The sequence below is a fragment of the Eptesicus fuscus genome, chromosome 4 (assembly GCF_027574615.1).
Source record: "Eptesicus fuscus isolate TK198812 chromosome 4, DD_ASM_mEF_20220401, whole genome shotgun sequence".
Taxonomy (NCBI): Eukaryota; Metazoa; Chordata; class Mammalia; order Chiroptera; family Vespertilionidae; genus Eptesicus; species Eptesicus fuscus.
In genome coordinates, this window is record NC_072476.1 from 57,852,901 (window position 1) to 57,870,298 (window position 17,398).

At 36.9% G+C, this 17,398-nt stretch overlaps 1 protein-coding gene across 1 annotated transcript in view; it reads right to left on the reverse strand.

The window, feature by feature from the left end:
• Positions 1–697: 697 nt before the first annotated feature.
• ERAP2 (endoplasmic reticulum aminopeptidase 2) overlaps positions 698–17,398 on the reverse strand; it is a 39,436-nt gene continuing 22,735 nt past the window's right edge. Inside the window, 9 exon segments of the mRNA XM_054714288.1 lie at positions 698–1,883; positions 3,008–3,089; positions 5,182–5,322; positions 5,821–5,982; positions 8,851–9,035; positions 9,518–9,674; positions 13,204–13,387; positions 14,345–14,424; positions 16,522–16,697. Coding sequence (XP_054570263.1) covers positions 1,740–1,883; positions 3,008–3,089; positions 5,182–5,322; positions 5,821–5,982; positions 8,851–9,035; positions 9,518–9,674; positions 13,204–13,387; positions 14,345–14,424; positions 16,522–16,697 — 1,311 coding nt within the window. The 3' untranslated portion in view covers positions 698–1,739.

Sequence of the window (17,398 nt, forward strand, 5' to 3'; positions counted from 1 at the left end):
TATTAGCATTTTATTATATAGGATAAAGTATTGTACAAAATAAAGAACTTTGATTATTTATGGAAATGTTGATGGCACAGTTCTACCAAAACTCATATATAGCCCTAACCGGTTTGGATCAGTGGATAGAGCGTCAGCCTGCGGACTCAAGAATCCCAGGTTCGATTCTGGTCAAGGGCATGTACTTTGGTTGCGGGCACATCCCCAGTAGGGGGTGTGCAGGAGGCAGCTGATCAATGTTTCTCTCTCATCGATGTTTCTAACTCTCTATCCCTCTCCCTTCCTTTCTGTAAAAAATCAATAAAAAATATATTAAAAAAAAAACCTCATATACATTTCACTACTTAATTTATATATTGTCGCAGTGGGAAAAAACAGGAGTCTTTACTCTTTCAATTTCCTTATGCAAAAGTTTGTATGATTCCAGAGGGATATCACTAAGGTGTTTTACAGATCTTGGTGGGACCCTGACCAGGTCAAATCTATAGTCAAGACGCTTCAAAGATTCCAAGAAATTATTTGAAAACAATCTTAACAAAACGTGTATTGGGTCATGCCAACGGTCCATCCAAACTGTATTCTGTCTCTGACTGAGAAAGGTCATAGACTTTATGATATCACTCCAAAAGGGGTTGGATAATACCCCCAACTGACCCCTGGCCCATTATCCCGGCTTCCCTTAATAACCCAGACAAACTAATCATTGGTTCATTTATTCACAACTTTTTATAACTTATTATACTTCAAACTGATTCATATGTGGGACCATTAATATATTACATGTACTGCCTGGATGTAGAGGGGTGTTTTCTTTATTCCAAATATCTTATTCAAACAAGAGAAGCATTTAGAAAAGCATTTCAGAGATCAAGAGGTTTCCTTAAAACATGAAGAAATACTAAAATTGGGTTACAAAAAGATGATGCATTTAAATATTTACATTAAACCACTATTTAACCCAAATATACACAATATAATCTAATTCTTTCAAAAGGTTTATAAATAATGTAACCATGTATGGATTAAAGTGGTGTGGTATAGTCTTTCTCTCCTGTACCTCTGTGACTATAGATTTTACTTCCTTTCGAGATGACCTCAAAAGGTTATCCTTGAGGCTCTTCATGAATGTGAGGCTCAAGCCAAGAGGCCCTCCTGGCCTCCTGGATAAACTCTGACATCTAGTTTCTAATAATCTGAGATTTGGTGACAGAGCCTCTGTTATCCTGATATTTGCTTTATATTTGATTCAGATTTTCCATAAATGGTAATAATTAAACTACTCAGGCTAAGTTCAAGGACAGGGAGAGGGGGAGATAGCAGGATGCAAATGAAAGATTTATTTCATGGATTTGCTGTGTTTCCCTGGAAGTAAACTGGTTGGGTAAACTCCAGGATACTGGGCAAGGTTAAAAAGCAGCAAAGTAGCAAAAGAGTGGCATAATGTGAGGCAATGTAGATAGTTTGTGCTGCAGCAGCTAAACTATTACAGGTATATCTATATGTCCATATCTATATCTCCCCATATATTCAGAAAAGTTTACTTTTAAAAGGGCTATGAACTGGCCTTACCCTACCTTCAATGCCATACACTGGTCCACTAGAGACCATAGCTTAGAACAGGCAGTTGTGCTGGCTGATTTCTTGAGGCTTCTTAGACAAAATATCTGGAACTCTGACTTGAGCTTTGCCAATGTCAAGAAGATGTAATGTGCATCTGATGTGCTCTTTGTATTGACCATTTAAGTCCTAGCCAGTAGCCAAGTCCTTAGAGTGGGAAGATTCTTCTCCAGCCACTTAATATTTTTGGATATGGTTTCCAGAACAATTTGAAAAATATCCAGATGTAATCCTTGAGCTTTAAGAGAGTCAAAGAACAGTTTCACCTGAAAAAAATAAGCAAGAAAAGAATTACTGACATGGTTAAAAAATACTTTCTCTTCCAAAGGGTTTCAAACAGCTTGCGAATTATACAGACACAGGTGCAGGCATTCCTCTGCCAATCTCTAAAGGTTATTTTCTTCTTCTTCTTCTTCTTCTTCTTCTTCTTCTTCTTCTTCTTCTTCTTCTTCTTCTTCTTCTTCTTCTTCCTCTTCTTCTTTTATTTATTTTTTGCATAGTTAGTACTTCACTTTATCTTCAAACAATAAATAAAGACAGGAATGATAAACCCTCATCTTACAAGTGAGCACACTGTGAGAAAAAAGTTGTGATTAAGCCAAGTCACTGAGTTTGTAGTGAGCTGGATTAAGTTCTAGAATTCTGAGTTTGCTTAATGTGTAAATAAATTAAGGATTTATTGTGGAAAGAAGATGTAAAACACCAGAATGCTTAAAAAAAGACAAGTAAAATTACCAACAATAGCAGTTGTTAAAAACCTTTAAGAACTCTTTCAATCTTCAATATAATCATTCATGATGATACAATAATGAACAAAATAACACAAAAGAACTAATCTCTCAAAGATAATTTTCATTTCATATGCTATGTATTTTAAAAGGTTCTAGTCCTTTGCCTTCCATTTACTTGCTACATAACATTGGAAAAATAAATTATTTTCTTTTAATAAAATGAGAACTTCAAACAAGATTGCACCTGTTGGTTTTCAATTCCACCACTTGAACATTTGTTTTTAAACTAGAGGCCTGGTGCATGGATTCATGCACCAGTGGGGTCCCTTGGCCTGGCCTATGGGGATCAGGCCAAAACTGGCTCTCTGACATCCCCCGAGGGGTCCCAGATTGCAAGAGGGCACAGGCTAGGCCAAGGGACCCCACTGGTGCATGATCAGGGCCAGGGAGGGACCATAGGAGGGCTCCAGGGCATGTCCGGCCCCTCTTGCCCAGTCCGGATCTGCTGGACCCCAGAAGCAAGCTAACCTACTGGTCAGAGTATCTACTCCCTGGTGGTCAGTGCGCGTCATAGTGACTGGTCAAACAGTCTAATGGTCAGAGGGGCAATTAGCATATTAGACTTCTATATATATAGATTGGTAGCAAGAGTCACAAACCTCTTGTAACTCATCCTTGGAAGAAAAGTGAGATGTTGTGCCAGAGATGATTATTCTCACATCAAATGAGCCCAAGCCAAATCTGAAAATAAAAGGGAACTTAAGTAATAGAAATACTGGCCTTATGTTTATTATATCATATACTTTTAAAATGCATAACATTAATAGCTATATGATAAGCTTGTATACTTACAATAGGGACTATTAATTACCATAAGAATAACTGATATTCACCCAGTAAAACCCCCAAGGTATAAAATTTATTAAATTTGACCATAAAATTAAAATGTAGATAAGGCTGTCCTGGACAGTTGTAGCTCAGTTGGTTGGAGTGCCATCTGCATACCGAAAGGTCTCGGGTTCAATTGCTGATTGGGGTACATACCCAGGTTGCTGAGTCCCCAGTGTGTGTGTGTGTGGGGGGGGGGGGTGGCAGGAGGGGCGGGCATGTAGGAAACAACTAATAGATGTTTCACTCTCACATCAATGTTTCTCTGTCTCTCTCTCCCTCTCCCTTTCTCTCTCTCTAAAATCAATAAAAATTTGTTTTAATGTAGATAAAGCTATTTTAGGGAATATGACTATCATATTCAGCAATGTTTATATTTAAATTTATGTTTATGTTTAAAGCAGCATTCTCTACATTTTCTTTTTTTTTTTTTTTTTTTTTTTGGCTATGTACCCCATCAGTAAAGGTTCTTGGACCAAAAACTTCCCAAATTACATTTTATATATGAATTAGATGCACCAAAGGCCAAATAAATAAATAAATAAATAAATAAATAAATAAATAAAATTTAAATGGCATAATAAATAATATATATGGTAATATTTTCTCCTTGCACTCCAATGTATTATCTTACTCACTTCCCAGCCCATTTTGGATACCACTGTGCTTAAACCTTGTATTTATTAGGGCAATGCTACTTGGTTGAGCTCTCATTTGTAGCCACAGACTGCATCTTTCACCTAATGTTTTATACAAAGAATTCATACCACAGGTCAAAGGGATTCATGCTGGAAAGCAGAGCACAGATACATCTAAGAAATGGTTCCAAGTCTAGGCTGTGCACATGGTCAGACAGGGGGATAATTTCCAGTTACAAAGGAAATCTACAGCATTGCAGAAAAAGTCTGCACATTTCAGGAGGGAACTGACAGTCATGTGAACAACCGAACCAATGGTTCCAGTAGGGTTTTTAAGGAAACACTTTTTTTTTTTTTTACAGCAGTTTCTAACTGTTTGGTTTCAGGTGGATGTTAACCCCTCCCTTGAAGGTCTGGGAGAAGGATGTAAAATGGGCTCTTTGCTTACACAAAGCTGTCTGTGAGGACTCTGAGTCTTTTATGGCTAAGAAATGACAAATAAGAGGAACTGGGGATAACTGACATCAGAGATGCTAACTGACACTGCTTATCTTAAAACAGAAAATTCCTCAGCTCTTTCATACAAAGTATTTTCCATACAGTATTTCATAAGTGACATTTTGGATGTGGATGAGGAAATGGCTGAGCATCTTAGCAGGGGGTTCGTTGTGAGAGAAAGCAATGCCATTCTGTACATTCCAATGAAATGTGATTATTATTGTGTGTCCCCCACCACCACCCCTGAGGATATGTTAGGCCCAGGAGCATACTGGAGTGAGCTCTGGTTCTCCCAAAAGTTGAAACCCCAGAATAGACACAGAACGAATCCAAAACACTTCTAATCAGATTTCTTTCAGCCATTCTACATTCCCTGCTGCTCCACCTTTTCAGGTAAACTGAGGGTGGGGATTAGCTCTCATTAAAATTCCCCCAGAACAAAAAGCAAGCCAAATATGTGTGATGCACTACATATAGATTCATTGAAGTCCTCTGGGCTGGTGAGACAGCCAGGAGTTGGGGGAATGAGGCTGATGACTGGATTTAACTCAACTGGTATTTGCTTCCAGCAATTCTTTGCCTGGGTTGAATAAGAGAAATCTGTTTCCCATTCCCTTCTGCTCATTCTCTCCCTTACACCTGGACAGAGTAATTTGTGCTAGTTAGTTTTAAACCCAATAGACTTCATTGAACCATTTGTGTGAAATGGTATCATTTATATGCTTTGGGGGACATTTGATTACAATTGGTGTTAGGCAACTGAGACAGCTGGGTGAAAGAACACACAACGGAGATAAGCCAATACCAACTTTTTTAGGAGATGTGTCCAATTATCTCTTACAAAATCCCAGGCTAATTGCTGTCCCTTTGGATTTCTAGCAATTGCATGAAGAAGAGATGCCAAGTCCTGTGTCTTGATAATCTTTCCTTCCATTCCTAGATCAATTAATCTGAAGAAATAAAAACCACATGAATTTTCATGGCAGGTGATATGTAATGATAATGAACTCACACTACCAATATATTAAAAGAATAGGCGAGAAAGAGGCATGATAAAATATAATTGACCAAAAAAGTAATAAATTCTCTACTGGCTAACATTTTTAATGTTCTAGTTAAACTTTTACTTTTTTCTAGCAGTAATTTTATTCACTTACTATTTCAAATAACTTTGATAAAATTTAAGTATCTTATATACAGGAATGTAGTTTTGCAATAATTTTCCTCCAAGGTTCTGTAAGTAAAACTAAGCCATTTGTCTAGTATCAATCACATGTTTAATAACTACATTTTGCTATTTACATTTTGACAATGTTTTTTTAAGTCAAAGCAATTCAAATCCTGACTTAATTAACATATGCTTTTGAAATTGGTGGCTAAAATTTTAGTGACTTCATTAAATTTTTATCAGTTTACTTTTAACCCCTTAGTTAAAGTAATGCACTTACTTCATTAACTTTTCCCGGTATTTGCTGGTTGACAATGCATACAGAATTTTGTTTTTTTCAGCACCTGACATTGACAGTTCATATTGCTCCAAAAGGTAATTCCATCCTGCTGTTGTCTGAGCACCCACTGAATACACAATCTTTAAAACATCTGTTGGGATACTGCAATATTAAGCACAAAAGTAAAGAAAAATGTTTTATGAAAGAAAGATTATTTTTTCTTATTATGATTTAAAATTGCTATAACAGAATCACCCCTGACTTATTCCCAGTAAATAGCATACTAAACCTTTTTTCTGCCAAACTTTTATAAAATTATTTTATGTAATTTTACTTTGCAGATTATTTGTGAGTTTTCCTAATGATGACAAAATGTTAGCAGGAAAAGTAATCATAAAATTTTAACTTGCACAGAGGAATAATTAAAGAGGTGATTTCTGAAATATAAGAGCACTGGTTTAAACAGAATTCTGTCATTAAATAACCTGTATTGGTGCTATGTAATTTTTATAAAAATGATTACTTGCTGCTTTGAAGTCACATTAAGGGTGTATTCTAATAGGCCTATCTGGGGGTCATTTTACAATTCTGTAAAAGTAATCAGATGCAATCATATTATTTCTATCCACCTAAAGAAGACACAACACTTTTGGGGTTTTATTATCCTATAAGATATTAACTAGTTTTAACTTTAGTTCATTCTATGATTTTTAATTCCAAAAATAGTTAGATCAATAATATCTGATATTCATAGTGATGGCTTGGAAAAACCACAACTCAGAGATGTTGGGATGAGGCTGGAAATTTGCATTTATCATACAGCAACCATATAGTAGGGATTGCACTAGTCTTTGTGCACTTTATATTACTGTCAAAGCTACCCAGTGAGATGGTTATACTAATTTTTAAAAAGTGGAAATAATCTTAGAAAGGTTATATAATTTGCTTAAAGGTGACATAACTAGCTATTTTGGAGATAGGTTTTAAACCTGTGATTCTAATGCTTGTGAATTTCCACTAGACATACTTAAATATCCCAAGTGCCATTTGAATCATAAAACAAAGATTAAGTAATTAAATTCTAATCCACATTGCTATGATTTTAGTGTACTTGTCTGTATAATTTTATGAAAATTGGTAATGAATACATTTTAAGTTCCTTGTAGATAGAACGCATAGTAGTTTTGTCCACTACTCAACCCTTAACAATTACAAAAGTGCCTGGCATATAAGTGAAATGCAAAGTATTATATTTTTAATTCATGAATGAATAAAGTAATTAATTAAGTAATCAATCTATGTAAGGAATTCTTCATTAGAATTAATACTAATGGTCTTAAAGTTTAGCAAAAAAAAAAAACCAACCCCACAATATTTAATTATGTGTTCTTGATTATAAGCATAAATGAGCTTTAACCAGAATATTTTCACAGGCATAGCATCCTACTCAACTCGTGGAACCATCATATCTAGTGTACATGGGTTACTGTGGGTGAGGTCATCCCTCTTATGCCTAGCATAAACACAATAGTAAATAGTATTCTATTATGTTATAGGGCAGCAGGATGTTTACATTTTAGCCTTACTCATAACAACCAATCAAAAAGAAGAGAAAAATAGAGCTAAAGATTTTAGGAGTACATCATAAAGAGCAGAAAAATCCCAAAAGAAGAAAACTGGAATTACTTTTTTTTAATTATTTTAAGGAATAATTTGCCCAGCCGGCTTGGCTCAGTGGTTGTGTATTGACCTATGAACCAGGAGGTCATGGTTCGATTCCTGGTCAGGGCACATGCCCAGGTTGCAGGCTCCATCCCCAGTGTGGGGCATGCAGGAGGCAGCCAATAAATGATTTTCTCTCATCATTGATGTTTTTATCTCTCTCTCCCTCTCCCTTCCTTTCTGAAATCAATAAAAAAATACATTTTTTAAAAGAAATATTTCAAAAACTTGCTGAGATTTAGTTACGTGGAGAAAAGTTATGATAGCATATCATAGCAATTTTATACAGGAAAAAATGACATCATTTCATAACATGGTACTAAAATGGTGAATTTTTTCTTCTATTTAAAAAAAAATGAATCTCCTTTAATTTACATAAAGATTTGATTTCTCAAAACATCCAACTCCAGAGTCGGAGTTTTAACAATAACAATATAAAACCATGTGTTGGTCAGAAATCAAGGCTTACATTGAAATGATCACAGGCAGAGTCTTTTAGTACCTATGAGTTGCAGCCACATAATTGAAGTGCAATATAATACACTTGATCACGGGGCATCTTTCTCATTTCTACTAACCATGAAATCAATTTTGCTACCATGTACATTCTTTAAATGGCTCAACTCATTCGTTTCCCATCAAAGTGGGAACTTGGGGCCAAGGCTTGGTATGCGGTATTGGTTAATGAGGAAGTAAACACATTTTTTTTAAAAGGCCACCCCCCTCTTCTTTCACAAGTTTCCTCAAATGATCACTGAAGTTTTAACTGTATATACATTTTACATTGCTTTTTATCTTTAAAGGGCATCAGTTTTGGAGATGGGTGTCCCTCTGCTCCCACAGTCTGGCTATCTTTCTGGTACCATGTCAATGTTTATTTAGCTCTCCTCTATAGAGACTTAAACCTCACTTTCCACAAAATCTATTGAGCACTTACTACGTGAGACCATGAAACAAGAGTATATAATTCTCAGCATGTTTCTTTTCTATCTTTACTAAAAGGTTTTAGCTCTATTGTCCTGCATGATCAAAGACTTTTACATTAGTGAAAGAAACAACCTGGCTCGGCTGGCATGGCTCAGTAGTTGAGCATTGACCTATGAACCAGGAGGTCATGGTTCGGTTCCCAATCAGAGCACATGCCTGGGTTGTGAGCTCGATCCCCAGTGTGGGGGCTTGATTCCCTTTCATTATTGATGTCTCTCTCTCTCTCTCTCTCTCTCTCTCTCTCCTTTCCTCTCTGAAATCAATAACAAAATATTTTTTTAAGTGGAAGAAACAAAGAATAGGACAGAAGTCTAGATGTACTTTAATTTCCCACTGGATTCCATCCACTGAGAGAAGAGGTCAGTTGCCTTCCGAATGCAAGGAGCATGGTTCAGGTCACAGGCCAGCTTCAACAGGGTGGAGCGGAGCATCCTGTCCCAGGCGGAGCCCTCATCGCTCCAGCTTTGTGTGTCAATCACTGGCTTGAAATACCGGAGAAGGTAATGCTGCAGAAAGCACAGGATGGTTTACAGAGAGGCTAAATTTAGTTCTTAACACAGCTCTGACCCATCTAAAGGCTCAATGCTAAACTATCTGCATGAACCTTTCCCAAAACACAGAACTACGTATATTTCTCTTGTCTTTTTTTTCCTGGCTCCAACCCACCATGCTTAAGAAACAAAGGTAGTTTCTCCATTAAAAATATGATTTAATTTCCTCTTTGAGAGGGACCTATCAACTGATATAAGATAAAATCACCTTAGGAGTGATGTTTTTGCTCATGATCCTGGTCCGACTCTTAGAATGGTGATGACAAGAAAGAAGGGGCATCCACCCATTAGGTACTGTGGTGTTAATCGTGCTATCAGCCAGGATCCTCAGCTTCTCAAAAATTTAACTCCAAGAGTCCACACAAAACAGACCAAGTCTCACTGATCCTCCAGACACTGTGTATTTACTTAATGAATTTTCCGAACGTAATACAAACCTTGAGGTTTTCAGTGACATCTGAGATATTGCGTCTGTCCATCATGTGGTAAAACAATTCTAAGTATCCCAGACCTTTGAGCAGTGCAAGGCTGCTTGTTTCATGTTGGAGATAGCGGGTCAGGTTGAGAGCTTTGTCTAGGGTCAACCTTCCTGCACTGAGGAATAAAACAAATGTCGGTGGTTTGTGTATATCTTTCAGTTCTTAATATTAACTATGATATAGAGAGCCATAACAGAAGTTCATTATAGCCAGTCCATTTGGTTTAAATCCTAGCTGTGCCACTCACTAGTTGTGTGATCTTGGGAAAATTACCTAATCTCTCTGGCAATCAATTGCCTTCCTTATACAATGGGGAAACTGAAACTAGAAAGAAATGAAATTAAAGAGAACCAACTTCTGTTGTGACTTCACTCTTCTGACACGCTGCTTTAAACAAACTAATGGAAAGTTTCCCCAAATTTTTGTCTAAAGACAGAGGGCTGGACCATATGGTCTGCTGTATTTTATAAAACACAAATCCACAGAATGCCATTATTCCTTTTCACATGTGTAAGCATCATAACCTAGAGTGCAGTTGACACCCTTGAGCATCAGCAACAAAAGAAACTGGCTATTGTTTTCTACGATCACCATTTTATAAAGAATGTTGAACACATAAAAATTACTTTATATTAATCCTGGTTGTTGTTTTTTTTGGCCAAGACTACTTTATTTTTCACTAAGACAAATACCATTATTAGAAAACTTTATATATGCCTACATTAAAAAAATTTAATCTTAATACTCATTTAAAAGAGATTCCTTTTCTTTTTATACTGTAATCTATATATATAAAAGCCTAAGTGACCGTTACAACTGAATGACTGGAATGACTAGGAAGACTGGTCAACCAGTTGCTATGATGTGCACTGACCACCAGGGGGCAGATGCTTAATGCAGGAGCTGCCCCCTAGTGGTCAGTGTGCTTCCACAGCCAACCTCCTGTGGCCAGCCAACCTCCCCTAGTCCTTCCCCCCAGCCAGCCGGCCCCCATTGGCCCCTGGTGCTAAATCATTTGTGGATGACCTGCTTCCTTCTGGGTCAGGGTTTCGTACATAGCAGAGCAGCTCCCTCTCTGCAATCTATTGAAAATCAGCCCTCAATACAAGGGTTTGTCTCGCTCCCATCCTCTCCCTTCCCCAGGGGCTGTCCCTCCCCCCACCCCCGTATGCATGAATTCATGCACCAGGCTTCTAGTTGTTTAATAAAAATTCAGCTCCTCACCACCTGCACAAAATGTTATCTGAATGTTTTTTTACCTTAAAGATTAAACACATGTATAAGCATACACTTCAACCCAACAGAAAAAATCTGTATCTACTTAATTGTATATAGTTTCAGCTAAATGGTATCTTTGTGGAAATACAACCATATTCTTATGGAAGCAATTTGGGACTCTTTTTTTTTAAAGGTGTGGGGCTAAGAGAAACAAATAGTTTTTCTGTAAGGAAATTAAAGTTGTCATTTTAATTCCACTCAACTCAGATGAGATCAAAGTCTTAAATTATGTTTATAAAGTATGAAAATCCAATTAAAATACATATCTATTCGTGGGTCAAATTTTGTCTCCAAACTAAAAGTGATCACTGATTACTTCCTTTAACTCTTAAATAGATATTTCATAGAATAGGGAAGGAAGAGATATATATTACCAAGGGAGTCTAGCAAGTAAAAATGTTTAGACGTATTATGAGAGTTTTAAATTGTCTCCTTATACAATTAATTTTATTATTATAAAATATAAATAAATTACAAAATAATTGGAAATTAGTGAAGAGGGGGGAAATACTTATAATTTCACTACCCTACACATTTACTAACAGCACTGGAATATATCCTTCTGGTTTTGTTTTGTTTTTCCCTCCACGTTTAGTTTATTTTTTCCTATGTAGTTAAAAGCATAACAATACACAAACACATATTTTAAATGCATTTTTTTCAACTTCACATTATTTGAAATGCATTTTTCTATGCTGTCACCTCCTCTTCCTATTCAACACATGATCTTTTAGACAATGTATATTAGGTAATACTAATAATGCTAACAGCTGACACTTATTGGGCAGGTACTGTGCTTGGTGTTTTATCTGCCTTATTGTATGCAATCTTCAAAACACCTGTGCAATAGATATTATTACTTAGATCTGGAGTTTTAAAGATTAGGAATGTTTTAAAGACTAGAAAATTTAGGCTTAAAACAGTTAAATTACTTGCCCATGTTAAACAATAAGTGAGGAGGTAGTTTTTGAATTCATCTGTTTTAAACCAAAATTTGTACTCTTAATTAACTTCATTAACCTGTTCATTTAGTGAAGAAAAGAAAATTGCTTTTCCATTGATACATCAGTAACTGTAGTGTTCTTTCTGCTAAATTTAGTCTACCCAAACATCTATAGGTTAGAAACAGCAAAAAAGACTTGGCTACTAATGGAAAGATTGGCCTTCATTTGCTGAATTGTCAATATTCTTCATCCTTTCTAGTCTTAAATTTTTAATCTACTTTTATGCAATCCGTGAGTCTCTCCTTTGAGCAGACAAACCTTCAACTAACAAGAAATAGCCTACTAGTCTGTTATGCATCTACTCAAATGAAGGATGGTGCTTTCTTCTAATCCTAGCCTTCGATGTGCTCTGATGCTGTGATGTTCCTGAGACCCATGGGGCTGAGGATTGAACATTCAAACCTTTCTCTTTTCTAATTTAGGAGGTCAGTTGTATGGAGGAGAAGCTTTGTCTGAGAAATGTCCTGCTGGTTGTTTTTACTCAAGTTGACCTAAATAAACATCTGAAAGGAAATAATATGTCACACAATAAAATGAGTAATTCTCAGAAAAGGAAAAGTTACAATGCACAATACTTCACCTGATCCCTACATTTTTTTTTTCCCCATTGGCCATCTTATATGATCTTATTTTTCCTACATATTATTCATTGAGGATAAATGGGAAAGGAAAGGAAATACTTTGTCTTTCCAGGAAAGTCTAAAAAGAAATAAACATAAGAAGCCAATTCTTCCTTCATTTCTCTTCCAATTTTTCATTAATTTCTCTATTGTGAGCACAGTAATGAATGGATTATTGTACTAAACTAAAATCTCATTTAAAATTGTAAAGGTTAAGACTATATTTATACATTTTGTCCAGCAGATTACATAGGTATTTGGTGAAACAGCAAGCTACTAGCATAAACAAATTTTAAATCTGGGGTTAAAAGCGTAAGTGCCTAGAGGTTTCACCCTACTAGTAAGTGAATGAATCAAGCCATTCATGTGTACTGTCTGGGACTTGGGCATATGGAAGAGTGCAGGCCTGGCCTGCAGGGGATCTTCCTACTGCACCCTCCTCTGATTGCCTTGTGAGAATGAAGGTCCAAAGTTGCCAAATCTTCTCATTTTTAAAGAGATTCCAGAAGTCAGGATTTTTATATGAAATTCTTCACATTTTAAAATATTGGATTAAACATCTAAGCTTGTGTGTGCCAAAATACCTTATCAGTGGGTAGGCTTTGGCCTAATGGTCAGTATTTGGCTTCTGTTCAGTTTCATATCATATGAATGATAAAACAAAGAATGTTTGATTTTGAAATCAGCATATCTGGTTATGAATCAGTTATTTCCTGTGAAATCAGATAAAATTTTACATTACCTTACTAGCTGAAATGCATCGTGGATCAGACCTGTTCTGTCCTTAGGTCTGAGAAGTGTGTGGTTCTGATTCAGCTGTTGAATGAGTTGGTCCCATCCATGCCCCTCATAGTGAACAATATAGTAGCCATTTGAGTTCACATTGAATTTCACCCAGTGGGTATTTTCAGGTAAATCCAGAATATCTGAGAGGAGGAAATTGGCATAGGCATTTCATTATCAGCATACACCCCAGGAACATCTCCAAAACTGTTGGTTTCTATACTATTATTAATAAATCAATAAGAAGACAAAGTTTTGGAAGAGTCATGATGATATTGATTTTCATAGTCTACTGGATGGTTTCTGCTGGAAATAATGGTCTTATTAAATTAATAAATAAATTAATTCATATGAAAAGGACTGCTAAATTTGTTCTCAAAAACAGTCGATGCAGGTCTAAGAGGCATGCAAGGGCCCAAAGAGCCAGATGATGAGCATGACTGGAATTTGGCTTGATTTATTGGTGGCCATGTCTCCAGGTTTAGTTACTAGCCATTGAAATATGTATATGTAAATAGTTGATCCACTAGTTTAGTCCTTATTTGGCGTGAAATAAGGACTCCAGGTTGAATATGATGTTATGATGGAAACTCTCAAATTTCTGTGAAGTGTTTAAGGAAAAATTGAAATATTAAGTGTTTTTAATATGACAGACATTATACTTGGTGATAAAATAGCATTATCATATTATCTTAATAACTGTGAGGGCTAGTCCTCATTTAAAATAAGATGAAAAAATTGAAGCTCAGGAAGAGTTAAACATTTTTCTTAAGGCCACACATCTAATAGATGACAATGATGATATGAATCCACAGACAATAAATTCCTAAGTGTATGCTTTTTTCTACTACACGTTTGCCTCATGGTTTCACAGCTGGATTTAGGTATTAAAAGGCAAGACAGGATGCCATCATTTCTTAATATAAATACAACTTATTTCTGAATGCTAAAAGCACACGATGTTCTTTCTGTAACTAGTATATGGATAAATGAGAAATTCCCCAAACTTAAATTTTTATTAGTAGTACCTTTCCTCCAAATAGTTCAGAACATATTTAATTTCAGAATTGAAACATGTGTTTGGCTAATCAGTTCATTACCTGTCTTTGATTTTAAAATGTGTCTGTGAATCACATTAGAGGAACTCGTGGAGTAGGTCAATGGGATGTGCCAAAGGTACCTACGTTAGAAAGTAAAGACCGTTACAAATTAAATAAATGACTATTTCAATTTTCACATTGTCAGATTCAGATAAGCTGTAAAAGGCACCTAACCGCCCATTCTTTACATTATCAGGGGCCTTATAAATTTTATTGGCTAAGACTAGCAGACCCTTGGGCATGCAATGATTCTTCCAAGAAAAAGAACTGAAGGTGTAGCAACATATAACTAGTTGAATTCTGTCACAATTACCTGTGCCATTTGCTGTATAAATCTCATACCATAATAAGTTCTGCTATTTTTTGTTTTCTATAAAAAAGAAAAAAAAATCCAATCTTCCTTTCATATTTTTAAAACCTCAGACAGCCTGATACTAATGCAAATAACTGAGAAGCCTTAAGAAGTCTAGATCTTATTCCAGTATGACCTTCCACTTATCCTTTTGCTCAACAAAGCTAACCACATCCAACCGCCCATCTGCTAAGTGACTGTAAGTGGCCAACAGTTTAGGAACTGCAGGTCAGCAAGTCCAGAGAGCAGAAAAGCAGCATGGATAGAAGCCTCAGTTACTTACCAATGGTCCTACTATGTTAAATAACAGAAACTGGCTATTTTTTTCCTCACTGACTTTCTAGAAACTTCCAGAATTTACTTCTTTCACACATTAAGCCATATTAACCATAGTAATCCAGCACACGTGAAATTATGGGTTTGAAAAGCACTAACAGGTATACAATGGAAAGGAGAGAGTCCTCAAAATATATAAAGTTAAAGGACACAATATACACAGACTCCATCTAGGAAAGGGTCAGAAAGGAATTATCTACCTGCTAACCCACAAAGAATACAGATAATTAACAAAGCAATTGAAATATTTACACAAAAAAGGGTAAAAATGGACACATAGATATTGCCAAGACTTAATGGAATGATTCCTGGATGAAATCTTAGCTCTGGAAGAAAGGGATGTTTCCAGATAAACATATCTTGGAATAAAAAGAGGGAGATTAGCATTTCATAAGTTTGAATAGGCATGAATCAGAGAACAATAATTTTAAAACAGTAATAGAAAAGCTGCCATAAGAAGAGGAAAAATACAGGTCATTGTAGATCTTTGTAATTCTGGATCATCCATACTATTGAACTTTCTCGTGACATTTTGATAAGTTACAAAATTGTGAGTCCTTTCCCAACGATGTATCAAACATAAAAATTTCCAGGCTGTGTTGCCAAGTTACAAATTATCTAAGCTCTGTGAGGTTCAGACTTCAGAAGAACATACAGAAAAACAGAAAACTGTGTCTCAGAGAAGTAGCATAAACGTTGCTGTTGGGTTGGGAATAGGTAACTGATGAAACAAAAGGAGAAAATATTCGCTTTCTATGTGCATATTCCACCTGGTATATGCTAAAGACCTTGAATTTGCTTCTGATTCTCAAGAAAAATTCTAGAATTGTTATTCGACAGCTAGATCTTTAGAAAAAAGAAATAATAACCATAAGAGGCAGTACAGAATCACTTGGATTGTTTCATTTTAAACGAACCTAATTCCTCTTGTTAATAGGCTAATAGATCAGAGGACAGTGTTGTGTTTTCTCAGGATAGGCTGGTGAACAAGGCAGGGTGGTTAATTGGATTTGCTTTAATTATCACCAAGGACAGCATATGTTTTAAGACATAACAGTTACCGTCTATTACTGAAAATAAAAAGGCAACAGGAGGTCTTAGCATTTAATTAACCACAGGGGGAATATCTTTTCCGGTGATTTGTATAGCTGTAATAACACTTCCTAGGTATAGGCCAGTCACGCAACTTAGTAAGGCCCAGAAATCTAGTATTGAAAAGAGTCAGGAGATGTTATAATGGAAATATAATCGACCACCTCTGCATCAGAACTGAGCTTCTAAAGGTGGCTGCAGAAGCACGAGGAAGGCAACGGTGAACAACACAGCCTGGGCCACCTGCAGCTCTTTAAATGTGATCAAGGCTAGCTTAGGCCTTGGATCCCTGTGCGAGATAGCAGCCCGCGGTCGCCAGAGAAGCTGAAAGGAAGTTAATACCACATCGAGCAAACTGAGCTGAGGTACATGGGACCGACAGAAGACAAGCAGCCACCTTTCCTGCAGGGCCCTCCATGCAGGGTCCTCTTTGAACACCCCGCTCAGGAAGCGCTCCTGTCGCAGTCTCAGCGAACGTCCTTCTCGCTCAACCACCACGAGGGGGATTCCTTTCTGCAGAGTCCACGTAGCCATCATCTCTTTGACCTCCACATCTTCCCCCTGAAAGGTGAGCTGAAAGGACAAGTGACTGTGGTTAAGTCAACACAGAGGAGAGAAAACAGAGAGAGATGAGAAACTTAGGGCCCCTGGGATGCCAGAAACCAGGCTGGGGGAGGAGGGCGGACTGGGGCTGCTTCTGGGCAGAGCAAGGTACCTGAGGGAGGGATGGGAGTGGGAGCTTGAGGGTTAGCACACACATGGCGGGGAAAGCCAAGAGGAAGGGTTTGAGGTTGGAGCCTTCCTCCTGCTCCCTTTCAAAACAACACGAAAAGAGACACCTCTCCATTTTGGTAGCGGTGGAACCCAGGGTGGGTGGCCTAGGAGAGAAAGGGCTTCCTTTAAGGGAAGCTTTAAATGTTCCAACAGAACCGTGTATCAACAGAGGTATATTCAATGGAGAACAAAACCTCTAGCTTCTTAGCATGGCTTTCTGAAAACTGGATGATCCAGAATCTTCCTTTAGAATCCATAATTTATGGGATTACCATGACGGTTAAAAAAAAGAGTTTGCTTTGTTGTTGTTGTTTTTGATGACTTTTCTCTCTCTCTCTCCTAAAGTGCTCCAATAACTCCCCAGAAGTAAACGAAGAGACAAGGCCTCAAGAAAGCCAAAAGCCATTTGCTCCACTCCCAAACCTAGCACATCCCGCTTGGCAGTTTTCAGAGCCCAGAAGATGCCAGCGACTCGGTAAGCGCTCAGCGGAATTTAAAGC